This window comes from Mustela lutreola, chromosome 7 (assembly GCF_030435805.1).
Source record: "Mustela lutreola isolate mMusLut2 chromosome 7, mMusLut2.pri, whole genome shotgun sequence".
NCBI lineage: Eukaryota > Metazoa > Chordata > Mammalia > Carnivora > Mustelidae > Mustela > Mustela lutreola.
The window spans coordinates 115,872,732-115,899,250 of NC_081296.1; the positions used below are offsets into that span (position 1 = coordinate 115,872,732).

At 37.5% G+C, this 26,519-nt stretch overlaps 1 protein-coding gene across 1 annotated transcript in view; it reads right to left on the reverse strand.

Moving 5' to 3' along the window:
• Positions 1–5,771: 5,771 nt before the first annotated feature.
• The window catches only part of KCNH5 (potassium voltage-gated channel subfamily H member 5), a 314,735-nt gene continuing 293,987 nt past the window's right edge, over positions 5,772–26,519 (reverse strand). Inside the window, exon 11 of the mRNA XM_059182266.1 lies at positions 5,772–8,111. Coding sequence (XP_059038249.1) covers positions 7,164–8,111 — 948 coding nt within the window. The 3' untranslated portion in view covers positions 5,772–7,163. The remainder of the gene's footprint in view (positions 8,112–26,519) is intronic.

The following is a 26,519-nucleotide window of genomic DNA, read 5'->3' on the forward strand; positions in this document are numbered from 1 at the left end:
TACTGAAATAATTTTTCACTCTCAAACTTCACCATGCAGTTTAATAAATTTACACAACAGAGAATGAAAAAGTTAACTGCCTTTCTCTACATGGAAGATGATTTGTTTGGTTCTGTGTGTTTGTGCAGACACAAGTGTTTTTGAGAGGTAGAGGACAGGAAAGACATGGTAGTAGAACTCCATTGTGTTTCCCTGGCTTCTGGACTTGGGTAAGAGATATTTTCTCCCCTCAATGAATGGTTAAGAACCAATTATTTTATATAAAATGCTTTGAAGATTAAACATTAGTAACACTTCACATGGACACTGTTTAACAACTTGATTTGATATAATTAGGCATCATAATTCTATTATTTTTCTAAATACAGAATGTTCATTTTTTTAGTGCTTCTCATCTTCACATCCTTTATAACTCCAAACTGATTTTCACTATAACTTTTGGAAATATCACCACATATAAGAATTATAAATTAAATTATGAGAATTCTAAGTTAAATTTCATTATCATGAAAACAAAATAAAGATCAAATTTATAATTACATGAATCTTTATCTTCATTATTTCCAATGTAGAAAAAGATGTGGGGTCAAAGAAAAAAATTTATCTTTATGTCTTTTTTTTTTATTGTTTTTGGGGGAAAATTATCAAGGATGGAAAATAAAACCAGCAAAATACAGAGTAAGTATTTTATCCTAATATAAGAAGAGTCTATTGGTCTGTAAATGTTAAACATACAGAATAACTCACATTTCTAGGAAGAGAATTACAAAGTCATTTTTTGTAACATCTAAATCTCCAGTCCTAGAAATACTTTAAATTAGAAGAGCTGGGTAAAATCCAGGAGATAAAAAACTTGTAAATATGTGAAAAATTAAAAGGCAACTTTATAGATGAAAAAAAAAGGTGAATGGCAAATGCCAAAATGAAGTAGTACAGATACTGTTTGCGAGTGATGATTCTGTGAAAATAAAGTTGAGGGAAAATATTTTATCAAAGACCTAAATTTCACAGGAAAGAGGTATGAAAAGCCCAAACGTGTCTCTTTTAATAAGTCCATTCTATAATTTCATTGTTAAAACTGCATTTTTCATAATTCATTTATGGGTACTTGAAACATCTCTCATAAGCTTTTATTTAAGGATGAGAAAAAAAATGATACTAAAGAGAAATGTATGCCCCGTCGATACGTTTGACTTTATTACTTGCGTAAGTCCTCAGATTACATTGGGTTTTGTAATAAACATTATTTATTGTTTAGGAGTCTTTGACACTTGGAAATGCATCCACATTTGTTCTTTTGTTTTGTCTGGTGACGTGCCAGTGAGAAAAATAAGCTACAATGAAAAAAACATGGATGTTATGGTTTTCTGTTAAAAAAAAAAAAAACCTTTTTGTTGCCCCTCCACAATTTTTTTTTTTTTTTGAGGATTAATGGCAGATCCAGACAGTCAATCCTTCTTATGGAAAAGGCTGCACATACTTACACAGAGCCATCAATAAAAGTAATGTTTATAAGGCAGTGTATACCAGTAAAGCTAAGACAATAGAAAAAAGTTTTATATAAACTCACCAGACTCGATCTGATGCATCCATAGGTGTTACCAAGGACATGCTTAGATCTAAATTGTGACCACCATCATGCTCCTCTTTGGAGATTTTTCCAAAGACAGGAATAGAAATCCTGACTTGGACCCCAGGAGCTCATGTAGCCTGGCATTACTAACCTATTTAAAACCTGACTCTTGTTTTTGTTCTGATTGTGTAGCCCCACACACATCACCTCTTGGTTTATTTTCCTGGACCAAAATAGGAACATTTCCTTTAAATTCAAGTTGACCTATGTCAACCCTCTAAAAAAATCATATACATCATTCCATAATTGTAAGAGTTTTTGTTATCTGAGTGGTAACAACATGTAGGCTCTAAGTACAAAGTTTACACTGAGAGCAAATTGATTGAAAATATTTATTTACATATGAGTGAAATGCAGCTGTGATTTGGAACATCATGGGCCTGTCACAGCAGATACAAATATAAATGCTGTCAACTATTTAGCAAATAAAAAATGTTAGAATGGATAGTAAAACTTCATGGTCATTGATGAATGATCCCCTTAAATCTCCCTTAATATTTCTTATATGTATCAGGCATTTATAACCAATCCTTCTTTAACTTGAGAAATTACGTCTGCTTTCAAAATGATGCCTAATTCCTAGTTTGTAATAACAGTTTTAAAATTCTGATGTGACAGAAAGATTAGAAAACCTATTAAGATACCAAAATGTCTCTCGTCATGTTTAAGATTTGCCTCCTTGTTTCTGGTGCCTTTGTTAATTGTCGTTTCACAAAGGATCACTACAAATGTAGTGACTGCAGGTTTGAATGTATTCTTTGGGTTATAAGACTCTCTTTGCAGACTTAACCAATGTCAACAAAATGAATATCATTTTCAAAAATAAAATGTTTATACGTTTTAAGTGGCTTCCTAGAGTTATCAGTCTTACTAATCACATATTGTAACTTTTTAAAATAGAATACTCTAATTTAGGACACAATAACATGAGTGGTTTTTTTAAATACAAGTGGTTTTCCTTTTTTTGACTTTTTTTTCCTAGGTCAAGATATACATTGAAAAGTTAATTGGTTATTGGAAGAGATTCTTTCACAACTAAGAATTTTGTTTTAAGAACATCTGCCCACATGAAGCCATGTGTTGAGTAAGTCAATGATTATTTTTATATAAAAATTTGAAAGATGAAATGCTCTGTATCATGAATACTCACCAATTATCTTTTACTTTTTCTCAGAAGATTGAGAATTTCTGCTGAGCAGTATGACTACATTGAATAAGCAAAACTCACAATATTTACATACGTTTTTCTCTCCTCTCAAAAGACCTCACTCTTGCCATGTTTATTTAATTAATAGTACTAAATTTCCAGATAACTTTCTTTTGCTCACATACCAGTGGCTAATAATTATTTAGCCATCAATATCTTGCCCCACCAATCTCTGACCAGAGTAATCTCCTCTAAACCCTAGAAAAATATTTAGGGAGAACATCCCAGCTGATCTTCTATGAAAGAAAGAAAAAAACTAATAATTTATCTTAATGTGATTTTCATTTGAGAAGAAGATGATTTCCCACTGACCTTACATCTTGATATAAAAATGGAGCACTTCTTATCTTCATTTCAGCATTTATTGGTGGGGAAATTGAAGCCCAGACACACCAAAGAACAGTTAATTTGCCAAAGTTACACTGTAATTGTGGCAAAGCTAGATTCAGAATCCAAGACAGAGCTCAGATACTAATCCTGGGATGTTTTCCAAAAAAATTGTTCTTTCTTCTCTCCTTTTCCATCAAGACCACAAGAGCAATATTCTTATATGTAACAAAATATTAAAACACAACATTCACATAATTACAAAATATTCATATTTTAAAGTTTTCCATGTATGATATGTACATTCTAGATAAATTTTCTCATTACCTACATAAAATTTTGGAAGAGACATAAAATAGCTTAAAAGATAAAAATTATACAAGATAGTAAAATTCATTAATATGACACATAATTCCACCAGTACCAGCCACTGCACACTTTAAAAAAAGTCTCTGCTCTGAAGACTAATGTTTTTAAAGTTTCCTGAAAGAATCCAGTGATTTAAAAATAGAACAGCAAATGGGCCAGATCTCAGGAGAACAAAATCTCCTTAAAGGAAGCTGTGGTTTGCATTTGGGCCCCAATAGGATTAATTTTCAATATGACATTTTTGTTAGTTGTCATAATTAATATTCTTGTTAATGTACTGGGAACTCCAGGGGGCATATACCTGTCCTTAAAAGCAGTTTAAAATCCCAAATTTTCTAATTCTTTTGCTCTGATCTACATACGTTTTTTTGAAACTGAGTACTTAGGACAGTTGTACTTCTATACTACTGTGAAACTGGTGTCATAATAAAAATTTTCCATTTTAACAATGATGTATCTGTCTCTATTCAACATCTATGCCCAAACCATTCTAAGTACTATTTATGTCATTGTGGGACACTAGTAGCTTTGGTTTTGTCATCTGCCTTTTGTGTGCCTGTGTTCTCTTTATCATAAGATCTTCTATCTACAAGATCATATTCAGTGCAATACTATCCTAATATAGACTGGCAAAACTTGTCATTATGATGCACGGCTCACATTTCTATTTTTGTTTGACTTTTACTATTAGATTACAACCATCTGTCTAGGGTACAGCATCTGACCATCTGCGTCATCATAGAAAAATATTGAAGGTATGTACGTTGCTTTGGAAAATGTTTGGATTTTAAATATGTATCTATTTACTCCTATTAGTACATTGTTCAGAAATATAATAATAAAAATTTTACTCTGGATGCACCAAAAGCATCTGTACAGTGTAAGAATAAAACATGCAGTCGTCTGGTCCCCCAAAAGAGAATCTACTGTCTGTGTACCAGCCAAGGCAACACAGAACAGGACTGTATCATTATTGCATGTATTAAAGCAAGTGTTCACCCTTCACTCAAATCCGGGTTAAGTTCAACTGGTTAGAATTGTAGAATCTGGGAACCTAAAAGACTACTCTATATACAGTGATGCTGAACACATGCATTTCTGCTGAGAACAGTAGACTGCCTTCAGCACCTCGTCATGTCATGCACATAGGAACACAGGTGACTGGAAAAGAATAGTGTGATAACTGCACCATAAATAAGCAATTGATACTTTTCCCTCCTTGAGGACAACCTGGGGGAGTTCAAAACCATGTTTCTTGCTCATGTATATGAACAAAAATATTGTAGGTCAATTGAGTCAATGGCAGAACACAGCCAATATTTGCACCACTCATGAGCAAAGGTGTGGATTGCAACATCAGATTGCCCTGCTGTTTTAGTCGTTCTGACACAGCTTTACACCAATGGTTATTTTTTGAAGCATGTGGCTAAGGTTAGACTGACCATTTCTGTATGCAGATTATTTTTACCATTCATTTTACCTTTAAAAGCTTAACCAAGCTTGTCTCATACACCATTAAATAGAAAAATACCCTGAAATTCAATAAATGTCAGAGGTCCAGAAAAAAGTACCATCCTCACCATGGAAGCAACCTAAGTCTCAGTTTCAAGGCTGATTCCTTATACTGTGAGGGCCAGATTTTCTTGTGCCTGTGGTAGGTTGATGTTGGTTGGTAGGTAGCATAGCATGGAGACATGCTCCCCTGGAAATTTCCATGCTGAGTAATGGAAGTTGTGGGCACAAAGAAGGGGAAATGGAACCCATGGCACATTCTATCTGTTCTGAGACTCCTGTTTTAGAGGCACATCTTGTGGGCATGTGAAGAAGCTCTAGTAGAAATTCCAAAATACCAATTGTTTTTGTAAATTGCTGTGTTCTGCACTTCTCCAGTCTGATTGTGATAACTTGTCTTTCAGTTCTGGTGGTTTTGTTTGAGGATGCTGGGACACAGTAAGAAAAGCTCATAAAAATGGCAACGGTAGGTCAAAAAATCTCCTTTGATTTTGCTATCATGTTGTGTATGTTGTTAACATATATGTACAGATGGTCCGATAATGTACAAATTACCGGAGTCTATTTTCAACTTGATGCAAACTTAAACATGCACGCACCAGTTTAAAATTATGCCTCTTTGATCAACTTCACAAAATATACTTTGGTCAAAAGAAAGAAACTTTTCTGGGTTCTTACAAATGAACATGTATTTTATTCTCAATACATACCATTTAAGGGACTAACTATACACAAGTGTTTGTTACTTTTTTTTTTTTTTAGTTGATTATAGGCACTTTCTAAGAAGAGGATTTAGGACTCAAAAGACTCTGAAATTCAGTCTTTAGTACCCTCCTTTCATAAATAGATCTGCCTGAGCCACAGGAGTCTAGTGTAGCAATTCAGCAGAAGTTCTACAGTAGAACTGTGTGCAAAAAAGCTTTAGAAAATTGTAACCAGAATAAAATTATAGAAAAGCAGTTATCTGAACTGAGCAACTTAACATCTACTTCTTAGGTTTTTTTCCTAACCATGTTTGATGTGCTATCCCTATAAACATTGTTAAGAATCATGTGTGAACGGTTCTGTACCTGTGTTTCACCCTAAGTTACAGATATGCTACAAAAACTATCTGTTTACATTCATTTTTATTTATATCATTATAGTTATGATTTTGATACGATTACTCAAATGTGTTTTGTTTCTTTGCCAAGAGCCTTTCAACCTCACCCTTGAACAAGTTTTAGAAACACAAATTTAGAACATTCATCACATCTGAAAAACCAGCATCACTAATGTGAATTGTTAAAAGGCCCTTTTACCCTGTGGTGCAGTTTTTCTATAATAATATACACTATATTAATAGTTCCATATTTATGGGGTTGATAAAATCAGCTAAGATGGCAGCTGTTCTCCAAGACGGAGGGAGTAGGGATTTCCTTACATAAGAGTAAATGATTACTATCTAAATACAGTGTTTAAAAAGGAGAGGTATAGTTGAGCAAAAATGCAATTCATGCACAAAACTCATAGCAATACGTTCTCAATATCCCACACTGCTATCTGATTTAGGCAACAAAACAGTCATTTAGATGGAGCAAACACTGCCTGTTGGGGAAAATAACCTAACACTAAGTTACAGAAAAATATCCTATGAAAAGAGATTATAAAATGGTACCAACAGTCTAAAAGGTTGAACCCTCCCTTGGCATTAATCTCTAATTTTAACTTAACAGAATAGTGAGAAAATGACAGCTCGATATACTCAGCCTGAGATCAAATTTGTCATGGCAACATTGGCAGGTTGGACCCTGATTCTTCAAATGTTACATTGCCTTGGTTAACAAAAATCATACTTTTTTTGTATTAGAATAGAGATTATAAATAAATGTAAAGTGTGCATGCAGTCAACTGCATAATATACAAGCAATATCTATGTTTTAAATAATCATCTTCTTTGGCAGGCCAGAATCCAGCTGGACATGCAGTATTTACATATCAAAATCCATAGTGTGTTCATCATATTGAAAGCAAGTGAAAATATATAGATGTATATACGGTATATACACACATATGTATATAGATGTATATACTGTTTTTAATATATTAACAAATATATATGTGTAGGTATATTTATTAAAAGTGGATTTCATCTTTGTCAGATTCAGGTGACTCAGGCCTTGAAACACTAAAAATATCCTGACATGGTATCTGGGGAGGTACTTGGAGTGGCATTTGGGATTTGGGAGAAGAGGTCTGGGGCACGCTTTTTTCAGAGAGTATTTTTAAAATTTCTGCCACCTGCTTTTCCAGGGCAGTCATTCTGCAGCTTAGCAGCTGAATGTCCTCTTTGAGTTCATGCTTGACTTCCTGCAGTGTGGTTTGTAAGGCCTGCTCTGGGATGGGATAAAAGGGGTGCTTGGCGTCAGCCTGAATCGGGCTGTGCTCCAGCGGACTCCGGGCCTCTCCGGCCTTATCCAGACGAAGGTCACTTTTTGTAATCCCACTGTCACAAGAATCTGTTTTCCTTAATGGGTTTTTGGTAACGCTGTTCTCCGAATCGCTGCCCTTGGGGTCCTCTGACAGTAGCCCCATGGACTCGGCTTTCGTGACATTATTCCAGTCTTCCTTTTTCTCCTCATGCGCCCCCATGGTATTCTTGAGTCGCAGCCATCCCCTCCCATTTCCGTTCTTCATCCTGATCGGGCTGTTGACTTTGAGGCATTTGGGGTCAGCACCGCCATTGGGCTTGAGTTCCATGGCCTCACGGTTGTTTTGCTTGAGGGACTCGCTGGTTTTCACGTAAGCCAGAGACGTCTGGATGGGCGTGATCTGCGACACAGTGACCACACTGGTGCCCGTGATGGAGGCTCCATTCTGTAAGGAGCGGCTTTCTACCTGAACCTGGTTCCGCTCGGGGTCGCTCTGGGTGGACCCCTGATTCCGCAGCTCCTTCTGCTGCTTGAACTTCTGGAAGAGCTTTCGGACCGGGTGGTCCACGGGGATGCTGAGGGTGACCTCGTTCTTCTGCCTGAGGCGCTCCTCTTCCTCTTTCTTCACGTCACTGATTTTTCGGAAAATGATCTGTGGAGGGGGAGAGATGTTCAGAACGTGATTATAAACCTAGATGGACTGCTAATCGTGTGACGGGATGCTGGATAAACTTTGTTTTACTAAGGAAACCCTTAAACGCAAGGTAAGATCACTTCGGAAGGGAAAAAATACCTCAGTGCCATTTAATGGATGCAGTATACTGAGAACTCACCATAGGAGCACCGACAGCTTATGTCATCCTACTCTCTTGCATACAGGAAGGGGAATGTAATGGAGAGAGAGCTGAAGAGAGGTACTTGCTTTCTTTTTTTCTTTCATTTAAATTTTTTTTAATTTAAATTCAATGTAGTTGACATATAGTATATTATTAGTTTCAGAGGTAGAATTTAGTGATGCATTACCTGCTTTTAACACTCAGTGCTCATTCCATCAAGTCCCTTACTTAATACCCACCACCCAGTTAAGAGAGGTACTTGCTTTCTAGTTTATGTTCTCATTTAATAGAAAACATATAAATGCATATGTTAGTATATATATGTGTTTGCGTATATGTGTAAGGAAAACATTAAATTTCCTCGCATCTCTATTTCTTGTATGTTTTCCTTTTATATACCAATATATTCAGTATCATTTTTAATAACATCCCCTGCTTAGGGGTTAAATTATGAGTTCCAGGCTATAAAAGTACCAAAATGTTAGACGGTTTACTAACATAGCACCTGTGATGGGTGGGGGGAGGGATTACATTTATTTAGGTGTACAGAACTAGGATCTGTAAGTAAAAGTTCCTGAGAGATAAATACCAGCTCAAAATATACTTCATTTTAAGCTGCTCTTTATTGAATAAAGAGCCTTGAAAACTGATGAACTTCACACCACTAAAATATCCCAATAGAAGTAAGCATGTTGTCCATGTAATACTATCACGGGGTGGGAGATTAGACTCTTCAAATTTCAATATTCCTTAAAATTTTTTTACTGTTAGTATTCATTTTTTCTCTCATCATCATTCCAACCTACTTACAGGTTCTTCTTATCTTTTGAAATATTATAAACAATTTCAGTGTAAAGTGTTTCTCCCACTCAGATTTCAGTATTCATAATTTTTTTGTGCATATTTCCAGAAGTTTTTTTTATTAAGTTTTTTACTTCCAGAATTAACATACAATGTTCTGTTCAACCTAGTGATTCAACACACTCCATACATTACCCAGCGCCCATCTCGACAAGTGCACTTCTTAATCCCCATCACCTGTTTCCCCCATTCCCCACCTACCTCTCCTCTGGCAACCATGAGTTTCTTCTCTACAGTTAAGAGTCTGTTTCCTGGTTTCACTCTCTCTTTCTTTTCCCTTTGCTCATTTGTTTTGTTTTTTAAATTCCACATATGAATGAAATCATATAATATTTGTCTTCCAGACTCTTTCTATGAAGCCAGCATTACCTTGATCCCTGAACCAGGCAAAGACCCCATCCAAAAGGAGAATTTCAGACCAAAATCCCTGATGAATATGGATGCCAAGATTCCCAACAAGATCCTAGCTAACAGGATCCAACAGTACATTAAAAAGATTATCCACCATGACCAAGTGGGATTTATCCATGGGATGCAAGGGTGATTCAACATTCGCAAATCAATCAATGTGATAGAACAAATCAATGAGAGAAGAACAACATGGTCCTCTCGAATGATGCAGAAAAAGGAACTGTTCCTGGTTAAAACTCTTCAAAGTATAGGGATAGAGGGAACATTCCTCATCTTCATAAAATATAAGAAGAACCCAAAGCGAATAATATTCTCATGGGGAAAAACTGACAGCCTTCCCCTTGAGATCAGGAACACAACAAGGATGCCCACTCTTGTCACTGTTGTTCAACATTGAAAGTCCTAGCAACAGCTATCAGAAAACACAAAGAAATAAAAGGCATTCAAATTAGCAAAGAAGAAGTCAAACTCTTCTCTTTGCAAATGACATACTTTAATATCAAAAACTCTACTCCCCAAATTACTAGAACTCATACAGCAATTCAGTAATGTGGCAGAATACAAAATCAGTGCACAGAAATAAGTTGCTTTCTTATACATTAATAATGAAAATATAGAAAGGGAAATTAGAGAATCGATTCTATTCACTATAGCACCAAGAGCCATAAGATACCTTGAAATAAACCTAACCAAAGAGGTAAAGAATCTGTACTTGAGGAACTACAGAACGCTCATGAAAGAAACTGAAGATATCAAAAGATTGAAAAGCATTCCATGCTCATGGATCAGAAGAATAAACATTGTTAAAATGTCTATACTGCCCAGAGCAATCTGTACTTTCAGTGCCATCCCGATCAAAATTCCACTGGCATTTTTCAAAGTACTGGAACAAACAACCCTAAAATTTGTATGGAATCAGAAAAAAACCTAAATCACAAAGGAAATGTTGAAGAAGAATAACAAAGCTGGGGCTTCACGTATGTTCCATAAAGAACTCCTCAAACTCAACACACACAAAACAGATAAGCACATCAAAAAATGGGCAGAAGACATGAAAAGATGCTTCTCCAAAGAAGACATACAGATGGCTAACAGACACATGAAAAAATGTTCATCATCATTACTCATCAGCAAAATTCAAATCAAAACCACACTGAGATACCACCTTATACCAGGTACAATGGCCAAAATTAACAGGACAGGAAACAACAAGTGTTGTGGAGAAAGGATGTGGAGAAAGGGGAACCCTCTTACACTGTTGGTGGGAATGTAAGTTGGGGTGGCCACTTTGGAAAACAGTGTGGAGATTCCTTAAGAAATTAAAAATAGAGCTACCCTTTGACCCTGCAATTGCATTACTCTGTATTTACCCCAAAGATACAGATGTAGTGAAAAGAAGGGCCATCTGTACTCCAATCGTCACAGCAGCAATGGCCACCAAACTGTGGAAAGAGCCAAGATGCCCTTCAACAGACAAATGGATAAAGAAGATATGGTCCATATATACAGTGGAATATTACTCAGCCATCAGAAAGGACAAATACCCAACTTTTGTATCAACATGGACAGGACTGGAGGAGATTATGCTGAGCGAAATAAGTCAAGCAGAGAAAGTCAATTATGATATGGTTTCACTCATTTGTGGAGTACAAGGAGTAACATGGAGAACATTAAGAAAAGGAAAGGAAAAAAGAATTGGGGTAAATCAGAGGGGGAGATGAAGCATGAGAGACTGTGGACTCTGAGAAACAAACAGGGTTTTAGAGGGGAGAGGGATGGGTGGGTGGGTGAGCCTGGTGGTGGGTATTAAGCAGGGCACATATTGCATGAACAGTGGGTGTGGTGCATGGACAGTGAATCTTGGAACACTGAAAAATTAAAAATTTCAGGGGCTGGGCGCCTGGGTGGCTCAGTGGGTTGGGCCGCTGCGTTCGGCTCAGGTCATGGTCTCAGGGTCCTGGGATCGAGTCCCACATTGGGCTCTCTGCTCAGCGGGGAGCCTGCTTCATCCTCTCTCTCTGCCTGTCTCTCTGCTTGTGATCTCTCTCTGTCAAATAAATAAAAAAATCTAAAAAAAAAAAAATGAGGAGGGGAAAGGTTCACCTCCTCGTGTCTACCCATACTTCTTGTGTGCCTGGAGGGGCATGGTTAGGGTCCCCACCGGTCCAGGAACTACAGAAGGTGGACGATTGTGATTTAAGCCCCCTGGAAGCGAGATGAGGCAAAGGTACTTCAAGAAGGGGGAGAAGTCACTACACTCTGTAGGACCCCTGCTGCCAGGGCCTTTCAGACCAATAAATATGCACACAGTAAATCAGCCCAGTCACTGGTGCAGCCAGCTCAAAGGCCAAGGCTCTGAGGAGTTACCACAAGCCCTCCAGGTCTCACAGACAAGCCCTGGGTGTGAAGTGGACCCCCACCCCTCCCCTTAGTAGTGGGCCCTTAGGCAATCAGGAGCCCAGTGAAAGCAGAACCAGGTGCAGAGAGAGGGCTGGGAAGAGAGAGTCATGAGGAAATTCCCTACCCAAGCTACAGAATTTGACCTGGAGCCCAGGTGAAAACAATAATACTTGGCTTTGGCCAACTATTTACCATAACCAAGCTTTTAAGCCAGAGGCAACTTTATAAAAATGACTGGGTTAGATGGAGTTTACTGAATGAGGTGAAATTTACTCTTTCTTTTGGCTGTAGAATGTAAAGTATGACTTATTAAAAAATAGTTACTAAGGGGCGCCTGGGTGGCTCAGTGGGTTAAAGCCTCTGCCTTCGGCTCAGGGCATGATCCCAGGGTCCTGAGATTGAGCCCCACGTTGGGCTCTCTGCTCAGCGGGGAGCCTGCTTCCTCCTCTCTCTCTGCCTGCCTCTCTGCCTACTTGTGGTCTCTGTCTGTCAAATAAATAAAATCTTTAAAAAAAAAAAAGTTACTAAAAGTTTGCATATAGCAAAGGGCCACTTCCACACGTGTATTACCTCCTTTAACTCTCATAACTGCTCTTTGATATAGGTCCTATTATTCTCAAGTTCCGAAGAGCAAACTGAGGCATGGAGAGTCGATTTGGTGGTTTGCCCCAGATCACCCAAGGAGTCAGTGGCCGGGATAAATCCAAGAAGTCCAGTTGCAAGCAGTGCAACCATTACACTCTACTGCAGCTCTGTAAGGTAATTCTAACACTTCCTCCTGGACCCACAAAGATATAGGTAGTTGAGTGGGTAAAGTAGGGAATGATGTAGCAGTTTCATACCCAACAGATAACCCTTCACAGAACATTTGCCATGGTGCACCAACCCTGAAAGCAGTGACTTAAAGGACCACAGCTCTGTGCTTGCTGGGGAAGGTGTTAGGAGAGGCAACTTCTAAGCCATCCTATTCTCAAAGGCAAAGCCTTTAAAATACATGCTGCATTTTGTAGCATCTTGCTCTCTTTAAGGTAGCTTTTGGGTTTTCTTTTAACTTGCTTCTACTTACATTAAATACCCTGGCTTTACGAAAAACAGGGCAGGGTGGGTCAAAAGGTATAGTCTTCCCTGGACTCTAATACCATTCTTGATCCCACTACTACATAATGCACTTGTTTATGGGGGCAGAGATTTTTGTGTCTTTTACTATGTGCTATATCTCTAGACTCTCCAACAGTGTTACACTGAAGGTCCTCAATAAGTAAATGTTATTCACCAATAAAATCCTCATACATTCAGCGAAGTATATTTGTGATAGTTCTATGAATAAAAATTACTACAAATGGGAAGATTTTCTGCTTTTTAAACATTATTTTTCAGTTCCTAAACAATGAGTCAATGATATCTATATTCTTGTAATTGATCATGAATGTCTACTCTTATTTCCTCACTTGGAGACAAACACAACATCATCTACCTCCTGGCATCCTCAGCACCTAGCCCACTGCTGGGCACAAGTAGATAGTTAACAAATGCTGTCTCTCAATATAATCACATTCAAACCTTTGACCCACAAATCATTGAAGAACTTGAATGAGAACCTATCTCTGATTCCATTGTAAGGATGCAATAACGTCTAAGAACTTATTTTCTAGTTGGTGACAATGCCACACTTTTTTTCAGGCACTGAAAATTTTTAAAAAATGAAGAGATGAGGGGTGCCTGGGTGGCTCAGTCAATAAGCCTCTGCCTTTGGCTCAGGTCATGATCCCAGGGTCCTGGGACTGAGCCCCGCATCAGGCTCCCTGCTAGGCGGGAGGCCTGCTTCTCCCTCTCCTACTCGCCCTGCTTGTGTTCCCTCTCTCACTGTGTCTCTGTCAAATAAATAAATAAAAATCTTTATTTTTTAAAAAAAAGAGAGATGATTTTATCATGATTACAAGTTTAAAGACTAATTATCCACAGAGGTACCACCACTAGTTGAACCATGTCGTATCTGTAAAGGATGATAGCTTTTTGTTCTGTCTTAAATTATAAAGAATGCATTATAGATAAATAAACAAAACAGCAGGGGTGCCTGATGGAAATAACTCACTGTTTTTCAAAAACATTAAATGTCATAGGCCCTTTCTATAAGTTGTCATAATTTTAAAGATAACTTTATGACCCTAAACTCCAAATTTAAATAACAATGCATTTTCATTACTAAGGAGACTACATTTCATCATAAAAAATAGCATGGTAATTATTCCACATTACAATTACAAGCATGGGCCTTCTCAAATATATTCTGCTGATCCTTCCTTCTAAGAAGTGCTTTTTACCTTTAACGTTTTAATTATGTATATAATAAAATGGTTCAACTTAATAACAGAAGGGAAAGATGGATCAATTTTATCTGGGTAAGCCCTTTAAAAAGAGCATGTTTTTATTTAAATTTTTAAAAAATTTTACCTACTAGTCTTTGACAATTGAAAGATCTACAAATGATAAGCATTTTCATAATTCAGCTGATTTCCTGTGTGGGCAATGTGTCATACAGAAAGGAAAACATTTCCTGCTAAATGAATACATAAGTTATATAGATTAATTTTACCCAAATATTACGTAGAAATGATCATTTTCTCTAGAAAAAAATTTTAATTTCCCCAAAGAAATCATTTTAGAAAATGTGAAAGATCTTAGTATTCATCTAACACATGAATTAAACAATGTAAAAGAAAAATATGTATATCCATGATTCCCCACATGGTATTAAATCAACTTCTAAAACTCTAATATTTGGGGTTTTTTCCCTCTGCATTAATAACCTAGAACCTTTGCACTTGATGTACTCTATGTCTATCTTTTGTCCAATGGCAAATCAAATTGCTAATGAATACCACAAAAATTAAGGACAAAATTAAAAAAAAGAAAAATCATGAATCAGACTATGACTCCAGCCACACATTTATTGGTAGAATGAACAATAGCCTGTTCTGTTTCTATCAGCAAAGAGGTTTATTTCATTTAAGCTTTTCTTCTCTGTGCTTCATTATGTTCTGTGGAACCCATGCTGGAAGGTTTAATTTATTTAAATGATAAAAGCTTCTTAAACTTAACGGGGAACATGGCCAACTGAGCTTTCCATTTCAAAAGTAGGACATTTGATCATAAAAGCGATATCAAAATTGAATAATTTGAATGTGTACTGAACTTTGAAATCCAATAAAGGCAAGGAAAAAAAGGGTTAGAATCATTTGTTTAATGACACGGATTTGGTGTTACATAATTTGAAGGAAGATAGAGGAGTTTCCCCTCAAATGGCCCATCACTTTCCAGATCTGTGACTCTAGGGAATTGACTAGGAATTTATAGCCATACGTGATCAGGCAGAAGCTGGAGTTCATCTGACTCTTACGAGATCTAGTTGGTTTTGTTCTTTTTACTTTTTCTGTAAACGTAAGTCACTAATTCTACCCCTAGTTCTTTCAATCCATTCCAAGCTAAACTATCACAACAAAGCAGGATTGATTAGCCACTATCATGTAAATAACAGAGGCTAAAAGCTCATCTTAATGAAGACCACAGTGAAGGGGCTGAGGCAGATGAAAATTCATTCCATAAATTTTAGACCGTGTGAAGGAAAGGTAACAATGACACATCACACTCTATTTTGAAATCTGGCTGCCCTGCTTTACTTCAGCCACTCCTAAGTCCATAAGCTCTTCAAGGACAAGGAATGTGTTATAGATCTAGTTCAGCCTCTTAGGTCCTAAACACATTTTGAGGAATTAACTAATTACTTGATAAGTGTAAAAAACAAAAAAAGGGAAACGAAGATGAGTAGAGAGGAAAAAAAAAAAAAAAAGGAAAGAAAGGAGGGAGGGGAAAGGGAAAAAAGGATTATCTTTTGATTTTATAAATGTGTCAGGGAATGCCTGATGTGGATAGGGGTGGCTGGTAAAATGCAAATGCAAAACATCCTAAAATTACTAATACTATTCTTCAATTTACTAATGAAATCTTCTAGGCCCCATTTTTCCTTACCATATGAAAGGGTGGGATCCGCAACTAATGAGTCATTGAACACTGCATCAAAAACGAGTGATGTACTTATATGCTGGTTAACTGAACATAATAAATAAATAAATAAATAATGCAGACTTAAAAAAAAAATCATTAATCTCAATTTTCCGGGTTATCATAAATACAAACATGTATTTTTCATAAATAACAAAACATATATTGTAAACCCCATTACTGGTGTTAGCATAGTTCTTAAAATAGTTACTCAGTATTTATGTTTCTATTACTAAAGGTGTTTTCCATTTAAGAAAAATAATGAAAGAAAGAAAATAAGTCTTCAAAACCAAGTAAATGGCTAGTCCAAGGTAAAGCGGGCAAGATTTAGATTCTTTGTCTCAAATTTGGAATCCACGAATTGCCCTCCCTGCCTCAGTTTCTAGTCTCACTTCCCCTCATTCCACTTTTTGCTATTGTGTATCAAATATCATAGTATCACAGAACCATCCCCCCCCCAAAAAAATCAGAAAACAAAAGTAAAGCTCTTTAATAAGTCAGCAAATCTACTATGGCTCAGTTCAGCCTGCCTGTCCAACCTGATTCCTTCACTCCGCATTTGATCTTCATGCTCCTGTCATACTCAACCACTCTGAGATCCAGAATCTATCTGTGATCATGCAGTGTTCTCTCTCTTCCCCTTCGCATGCTGGGGAACTCCTACTTATCCTTTAACACTCAGCTCATCTGTGTTCTCCTTTATGAGGCGAGATCACCTACATAACTTGTAGGAACCCAATACAACATAAAAATTTGGAGCCTCTAACATTATCCTTAATAGTAAAATACTGAAAGCTCTCTCCTAAAATGGGGAAAGAGGTAACTATGCCCCATCTTGCCACTTGTATTCAGCTGCAATGTTGAAAGTTCCAACCAGAGAAATTGCCAAGGAAATTAAATAAAAGACACCCACAATGAAAAAATACAGAAATTCCTGAGAAATACACACACACACACACACACACACACACACACACACACACAGCTATTATAGCTAATAAAGGAGTTCAGAAGGATGCATGACACGAAATCAATATAAAATTAGTTGTATTTTGGGTGCCTGGGTGGCTCACTCAGTTAAGTGTCTGCGATGAGCTCTCTGTTCAGCAGGGACCCTGATTCTCCCTCTGTCTGCCACTTCCCCTGCCTGTGCTCTCTCTCGCCCGTTCTAACAAATAAATAAATAAATTTTCTTTAAAAATTAGTTGTATTTCTATATACTAGCTAGGAACCATCTGAAAATGAAACTAAGAAAACAATTTCATTGACACTGGCATCAAAAAGAATAAAATACTTAGGGAAAAAAATTAACAAAAGTGCAGGACTTAGACACAAAAGTTACAAAACATTGCGGAAATAAAGATTTAAATAAATAGATGTTTCATGTTTATGGATTGGAAGACCTAATATTGTTAACATGACAATATTCCTGAAATTGACCTGCAGCTTCAATTCAATTCCCATCAAAGTTCTAATTGCTAGTTTTTCAGAAATTGACAAGCTGATCCTAAACTTTGAATGGAATGCAAGGGACCCAGAATAGCCAAAACAAAACCAAAAAAATAAGAGTGTAATTGGAGGACTCATACTTCTCAGTTTTAAATTTCACTATAAAGCTACCATAATCAACACAGTGAGAAATGTCATAAGAACAGACATGCATCAATGCAACAGAAGTAAGTGTCCAAAATTAAAACCATGCATCTATGCTCAACTGGTTTTTGACAAGGATATCAAGGCAAGTCAATGAGGAAAGATTAATCTTTTCAACAAATGATGCACAAACATAAAATGAATATGGATATAAACTTCACACCATATACAAAATTTAATTCAAAATGGATCAAAGGCCTAAATGGAAGAAGTAAAGCTATGAAATTATTAGAAGGAAACAAAGGCATAAATTTGTGTGGCCTTGAATTAGGGGAGGGTTTCTTAGACACCTAAACCTTAAGCCACCAAAAATAATTAAATAAACAAACTGGACTTCATCAAAATCCAAAACTCTTTTGCTTCACAGAGAAAGTAAACTGACAACCCACAAAATGGGAGACAGTATTTGCAAATCATATATTTGATATGGGTGTAATATCTAGAATATATAAAGAACTATTATGACTCAACAAGAGACAAAAGGAAAATAAAAAAAAATAAAGGATTTGAATAGAGATTTCTTCAAAGAAGTTATACAGATGGCTAATAGGCACATGAAAAGATACTCAATATCATTGGTCATTAGGGAAATGCAAAACCAAATGAGATATACTTCCCATCCTCAAGGATGGCTATAATTGGAAAAATAATGTGTTATCAGTAATAGAAAAATAACAGGTGTCGGGAGGATGTACATAAGTTGGACACCTCCCTCCATGCATTGCTGGAAGGAGTATAAAATGCGGCAAAGAGCTCTGCAGTTTTGCAAAAAGTTAAACAGAGTAACAGTGTGACCCACCAATCCCAATCCTCGGGAGATATCCAAGAAACATAATAAAAACATACAGTCACACAAACACAAGTACGCCAGTGTTCATAGCAGCATTATTCATGATAGCCAAAATGTAGAGACAACCTAAATATCCAGTACAGGTGACTCGGCAACCAAAATGCCGTCTATCTGGATACAAAGGGAAATTACCAAGCCGGAAGAAGGGTGGGAGTACTATACACGCTACAGAACGGACGGACCTTGAACACATACTAAGTGAAAGGAGCCCAACACGGAAAGTCACATAGGTTTGGTTTCACTTATCTGAAATGTTCAGGAGAAGCAAATTTAGTCAGAGAATATGATCTATGGCCAGGGGGAAAGTGGGAAATGGGGAATGACTACCCATGGGCATGCAGCTTCCTTCTGGGGCGGTGAGAAGTTCCTGAAATGAGGTACTGGTGATGGTGGCACCACTTTGTGAACACTCTGAAAAGTACTGAATTGCATACTTTGTGGTAAATTGTATGGTGTGTGAATTATGTCACAATTAAAAGGATGCACACTCCTTGTTCAAAATTATTAGGAGTAACCAGATAACAACAGCAGAGCATTAAACTAAGAACAGGATCCTTCTACGTGCAAAGGCCCATATGGCACAGGGAGAGCATCCGGGAAGCTCACCCACTGGGAGGCTTTCACTTAACTACCCCAGGAAGAACTGGGTCCATCCTACTCTATGCCTTGACAGCACTTCCTTTGTCACATTTATTAATGGCGGCACGTGGCAGCAAACAAGATCTTCATTCACATTATGAGTGTTTGTCAAACGCCCACCATGTTCCAGGCTGTGTTTTGGAGTTAGGTATACGTCAGTGAACAGAACAAAACTCCTTAAATATTCTAGAAAATGTCAGGTGGTGATATGGGCTACAAAAAAAAAAAAAAAAAAAAAAATGAAGAGTCGTTGGGTCTCCGAGGAAGAGAATCTGCGAGCCGAGGTAGTGATGAAATGAAGTGGGCCATGTAGATAGCTGTGGGGGGAGGGGGCCCCAAGGTGAGAGAGTGCTCTGCACGGCCAGGGGGCAGTAAGGAGGACAAAGCGGGCAGCACTGGGTCAAGGGGGAGGCCAGGGACTTGGATCTGAGGGAGCCTGGGAGAGGGTGTGTATGATCTCACTTCTACTTTGAGACGTCAGGATGACTTAGAACCAGGAGGCAGAAATGGGTGTCGTGAGAGGTGGTCCGATTCTGGATTTCTTTTGCCAGTGAAATAGACAGGTTAGCAGATAAATGGAGGAACAATTTGAGAGAGAAAGAGAAAAATTTTTAAAAACCTCTCTTTCATCTAAGCCCAAGGATAAGCCCAAGGTAATGCCATTTCCCGATGTGGGGAAGCCTGGAATGGAGTGGCCTGTAAACTAGAAAGGCAAGTTATCCACCTGTCCCTACCCCAGTACCCCTCTCCCCAAATATCCACACACACATACATACACACTTACACAATAGACAAGCGTGGACCAGGAACAGGCTGGCTGACCAAACACTCCTATTCAAAGGGGACAAGGAAAATGGCTCAAACACTCCCCCGTTACTGGTCCACAGCAGTGTTAGGAGTCTGCCTGGCAGGCACTAGAAGGCCTCTCCGCCCCAGCAGTGGGGTAAATTCCTTTATTAGTCTCTCAGCCTGTTGTATGGGACAAGCTATGCGGGATAACCTCTCCCATCCTGTGTTCTCTGGCTTCCAATTCCAACTTCTTGGAAGTGGTTCTGGGTCCATATTCCATAGTCAGACCTGAGATAGGGATTAGAGAGTTTGTCCTATTTCAAGATTGAAGAACTTCCTTAGCTACTTCCTGCCTATGAAAATTTGAGGGCCTAAGGTGTGGTTTCAGGTTCACATAGTAAAGGGACTTTTTAAGACCAAGCTGGTGGTTTCTCTGGCAATATACATCTTTGAAAAAATTTAATAAGTTTCTGACATATTTACAGTCAATTCCTTGTGCTTGTAGTCTCATAAAAAGTTCTTTCTTTATGTATAATTCTCAAGCCTGATTTAATGCTTTGCTTTCTTGGGCCTGTGTCTCTCTCTTTCTCTCCCCGGACTCAGACTCCCCTCCCGCTCCTGCTCCCGCTACCCCCACCATAATGGCTGCTACACGGAAAGCATCAGGCTTTGTGAGCGGTCATATCCATTATCTGATCTTTGCTACAAAAATAGAGTCTTAATGGACTTCTTCATACAATGACTTTCGAATCTTATTTCTACTTTTTCCCATTCTCGATTCCTTTCCTTGGCTTATCAGCCAGCCAACCCTTGTCTGGGATCACCTCTTCTCATGTCTTGCTAAAAGTAACCAGTCACAACCCTCACTCACTACTAATGTTTAGAAATCAAATGCAAAAATGAACACATAAATAAAATGAACACATAAATAAAAATACTAGAATTGGTTTTCCTAAACAAAAGCTGCAGAAATTCCAAAAGAGCTACAACATTGAAAGGCGATCACAAGTAGCACTTTTATCAAATGTTGTCACAGGTAAATATTTGTCTTCATCTTTCCAAGTCTCCGAGATCAGTTTCGTCACCTATTCTGGCTCTGCTATGTCAATGCCACGTATTTTGAAATAAGCAGTGGCAGAGCCCCCACTACTGGTATCGATTTAAACTAATGTCCAAGTGGCATTGCAGCTACATCTACTTGTTAGCATTTGAAAATTCAGAAGAACACTCAGAAGAATAAAATCGTTTTATTTCTAAGGTCTTACCACAGAATTTTTAGCACACTCGAGTTCAAAGGAACAAAACTGATAAGGAAAAACCATCATTATTATGCTTTGCTGGGAATGTAAGAACACAACCCTCTGTGTTGCCTGAATCTTTTTTTGAGACTTTATTAATTTATTTGAGAGAAAGAGAGAACACGAGTAAGCAGCAAGGAGGGGCAGAGGGAGATATAGAAGCAGACTCCCTACTAGGTAGGAGCAGAACATGGGGCTTGACCCCAGGACCCTGAGATCATGACCTAAGCCAAAGTCAGACATTTAACCGACCTTGCCACCCAGGCACCCCTGCATTGCCTGAGTCTTAAATGAACCATTAGACCACACTGTCTTGGAGAATATAATTATTCTGATCACGGAAGCGACTGTTTCTACATGTTTTCATTTTGGAATCTTTGCAATAAAAATACCAGGATTAGAAGAATTGTACTAAGTATTTTTCACGGATTATGTGCTTATTTAATTTTCACAGTCATCCATTTTAAAGATGAAAAAAAAAAAAAAAAAGAAAAACCTGAGGCTTAGAGAGATTTAAAGACCTTCCCAAGTCTATGTAGCTAATGAGTGGGGTTTCCAGCCCAAGTCCAGTGGACTCAAAGAGTAGGCTACACTACTTGAGAATTCCTAATCTAAATTTAAGAGCGATGCAAAGGGTCTAAAGGATCAAGGCCTGGGGAGAAAGCAATCATATGATAAAGGAGGTTGAATCGCTTTCATCATGACAGACGACCAAAGGCACGACTCTTGAGTTGGCAGCTGACCACATAGAAGGGGGTGTATACATATGAATATGGAATGAGAGTCTTCAGCACGTAAGTAGAAAAGAACATTATTTAACATTTGGCAAATGCAATACATTTTACAACGCACTTAAGCTTATGTTAACTAATTTCTCCCTGAAACTTTATAAATCAAGCAGGACAATTATTATTATCCCTATTCAACAGATGAGGGTCAGAGCAGTTACAGGACTTGCCTAAGCTCACTTAGCTAGTAAATAGCCAAACTGGGACTGAAATCTATTTCCTAATGCCAACTCCGGTGTTCGCTCCACTATTAGGCGCTGACATTCCCAATGCTGTGTATAATTTTGTTTATAGTTTATAATGCACTCCCAACTCTATTACCCTTCTAGATCTCATTTGATACTCTTCCTTTGTCCCCAGGAACACATCTAATATGCGCCTTTAGCTTTTGCCTTGTAAGATAATTGCTGTGCCTCAGAGGGAGCAATTACTGTAGGGCAGTTAGTTGCAATACCTTCAAAGATATGTGTTCATAATGAAAGGAAATTTCTACAGCTTTTGTTTAGGAAAACCAATTCTAGCACATTTATTTAAGTATGTGTTCATTTTTTTATTTGATTTCTAAAACAATGCAGCTTTTACTTAATATCACACACAAATTCTTCACTGTTGGGAAATATAGACTAGGTAAATAGTTTCCTCTATTGGAGTATTATCTTCTAGAAATATTTAGAAGTGTATATCTAGTCTAGATGATATATTAGTTTTAATCTTCTACAGTTGTAATCAAATTTACTTGAAATGTAATAATTCTTCAGTATTTCTTCATTTGGGGCAATCTGAAAGCTGAAACTCAGAGGAGCCAAAAGGATTAGGCACTTGGATGTAGAGCCAGCCATTGATAGTTGGACCCAGAACTCACTTTCCTGGTTTCTAAGTCCATTCCCCATTTTCTTGATGGGGTATCTCTTGCTTCTGGATCGGAAGAACTGTGCGGCAAGAAAAAATTTTGAAACTTCTCTCAGGAGTCAGGAGGCAAGGGTTTAGACACTCTCTCTGACAATGACTACCTGTATAAGCTTGGCCAAGCCACTTAGGCCTTCTAAACATTAGGTGTACTGAACGATCTATTTAAGGTAAATGGTTCCCTATTTTACCAGAATTTACCAGCCATTCCAAGTAAAATAAACACCATCTGCTTATGTTGAATCTAGTAAGCGGCACAAGTATAGCATGTGTTCACCCAGATGAACTGAGAATGCCATCTCCAAGTATTTATTGATTGCAAAATAACCAAATTCTGGTGCAGAAATCTCTTCTCTTTCATTCACCACTTAGATTTTCAACTTTCCATATAAGCAAAATTAGATACGCAAGTGATTTTGTCCTGCATCTTTGGACCATCTCTATTCTATTTCAGTTGTTACAAATCATTAAGAACAGACAACTCTGATAGAAAAATTAGCATTTTACAAAAAAATTATATAAATGGCCATGAAATGCATAGAATAGCTCTCATTTTAATTAGACATCAAGGGAGTGCAATTTAAAACCTTAATATATTACCCTACACTTACTTACTCACCAGAATGGCTAAAAAGAAAAAGAAAAGAACAGGTGTAATAAGAACATAGCAAAAATTGAATTCTCATAAACTGATGGTGGATGTACAAATTCATACAACCATTTGGGAAACTGCTTGATGAGTATCTACTAAAGCTAAAGATAAACACGCTCTAGACTCGGAAATGTTACTCCCTCCAAAAACTACTGTACATATGTAAATAAAACACATGTATAAGAACCTTGGTAGCCAGACCAATCATAATGGCCCCAACTGGAAACCCAAATGTACATCAGGAGCAGAATGGAGGGATGCCTGGGTGGCTCAGTTGGTTGGACAACTGCCTTCGGCTCAGGTCATGATCCCGCAGTCCCAGGATCGAGTCCCACATTGGGCTCCCAGCTCCACAGAGAGTCTGCTACTCCCTCTGACCTTCTCCTTGCTCATGTTCTCTCTCACTGTCTCTCTCTCAAATAAATAAATAAAATCTTAAAAAAAAAAAAAAAAAGAGCAGAATGGATAAGCTGAGGTATTCATTCAGTAAAAAACTCTACAATGAATGTTAAATGAACCCCGACTACAGACAACATGAATGGCTCCTACAAAATAATAGTGAGTGAAAGAAGCCAGATACAAATGAGTACATACTGTATCATTCCATTTATATAACTCTAAAAATACACCCTCCCCCCCCAAAAAAGAGGGATACCTGGATGATTCCATCAGGAGAGCATGCAACTCTTGATCTTGGATTCATGAGTATGAGCCCCACACTGGGTATATAGGGCACCATACATAAATAAATATCCCAAAAAAGAGGTAAAACTAACCTAAAGCGTTGAAAGTCAGAACAGTAAGTAGTTAAATCTTGGGAGGGGTCTGTCATGAATGAATGCAGTGGCCCAGGGGACAGGGCTTCTGACATGTTCCTCAGGTTAGGTGCCGGTAACATGGATGTGTTCAATTCCTCAAGCAGTAGTCTAATGGTTTATACACGTTTCTACAAATGAGTTACATTTCAGTTAAAATTTTATTTACATAATACACAAGAGTTTGTCCCATCCACAAGGATTCCCAGAATGGCAGCAGTAGACCCTCTTGTTCGTATGTTAAAACAACGGGGTGGGACAATTTGGTCTATTATAATTATTCTAAATCATCAAAGATTTTCAGGAGCCCTTATTATATGCAGGACAGTCTTGTAGGTATTGAGGAAATAAAGATGAATAAAATAAGCTTGCTTATTACAGTTCCATAAAGAACAAGTGTATGTAAACAGGTAGTTTCAACACAAAACGTAAATGCAGAGGCAGAGGAATGTACACAATAAAAAAAAAAAAAAAAAGACTAAGACCTCTTGAATTAACCTCCACTTAATCAACATGACTAGTGTGACCATCACTTTCCATTACCTTTGTACAACACACTGACTGATGCCCACAGCAGACCAGATGCTCTAGACTGGTCAGCCAGTAAACCTCTACATCCATCAGTTGAATTATATGCTCATTAACAGTCAGTTATATATGTTCATCAGTAGAGTCTCTTGCTGCACTTAAAGAAACCAAAATTGAAAATCTCAGGGTCTGTATTATGGTATGGTATACATAATAAAGACTAAACATGGTTCCAAACATTGGTAATTGAATATATATTTTTTAAGGTTTTAAGTTAAAATATCTGCCAAAAGTTTTTACTAAACTACTAATTACTAAGCTACATACAATGCTTGGGTAAGAGTATAAGCTCTATTGCCATATTCACTGGGCTCAAACTGTGGTCTTATATTCATTAGCTATGTGATTCTAGACAAGTTATTGAACCTTCTGTGCCTCATTTACTTCATTTGTAAGGGGGATAGTAATAGTACTTTCTTTATATGGACATTGCTGGGGAAAATACGTTGCTGTAGCTAAAGAACGCCGAAGAATGCCTAGCATAGCATACAGATTTTCTTGATCAGTTAGCTAGTAATATTTTTGGTCCAATCACATCAGATAAGAGAGCTGTAGTACTAGAAGGTGTTGGACAAATAGGATGAATCTTGAAAGTGAAGGAAAGTGACTAATACGCATCTGTTGCATGAAGCCACAAACATTGCCTGGTGTGGGGATTTGGGAAAACTTCACAAGACTTTGATCAGGATCTTAAATCATAAGGAGGAATTCACTAAAGAAATAAAGCCTGGAAGGAACTGTGAGCAGACACACACAGCTGGTAGAGAAGTGCAGAAGACTAAGATCATGGTATATTTAAAGAACCTTGAATTATTCTAGATTCTTGCAGTCAAATGTCCCTGGGACTAAGAGATGGAAAGTGAACCTAGAAAGGTAATTTTTCATTTACTTTTAAAATTTCTGTTCTTCCTCAAAAGGCTGCGTTCCATGACAGTAGTCACCATTTCTACTTTTTCCCCAATAAATATCATCTTACGAAACTGAAGTCAAAGAGTAAGTTAAAATAATCTGCCCTTTATATGTGAGCCAAGTCTTTCTCTTTTCAGACTCTGCAAGAATACATAGTTATTCTAAGCATTGATGTTTATAGTTTGAAATGAAAATATACTTTCTGGATCTAATGGATTGTATGCAAGGACAAGAAACATGGATAAGGTATTATTATCTGGTCCTTATTTCACTAAAGCCAAAATAAAATAGCTGCTAGACTATAGTAATTTAATTTCAAGCATTGCCTTTGAATTAGTGATTCCTGTAGAATCATCCTACCTCCATTAACGGTTATGGGAAAAATGGTGCAAGAGAAGCAAAATCAGTAACTTTACAGCAGCAACGTCCATCATGAATCAATTAGAGACTTCAGTGGCACAGTAATCAATTTACATGACACATCCCAGCTCCTTATTTTCCTTTTGTTATTCTTTACTATATGAAAAGAAATCTTCCCAAATTGCTATGTCTTGTTTAATATTAACAGAATCAAGAAACCTGTTTCCACACCTAATCAAGAACAAC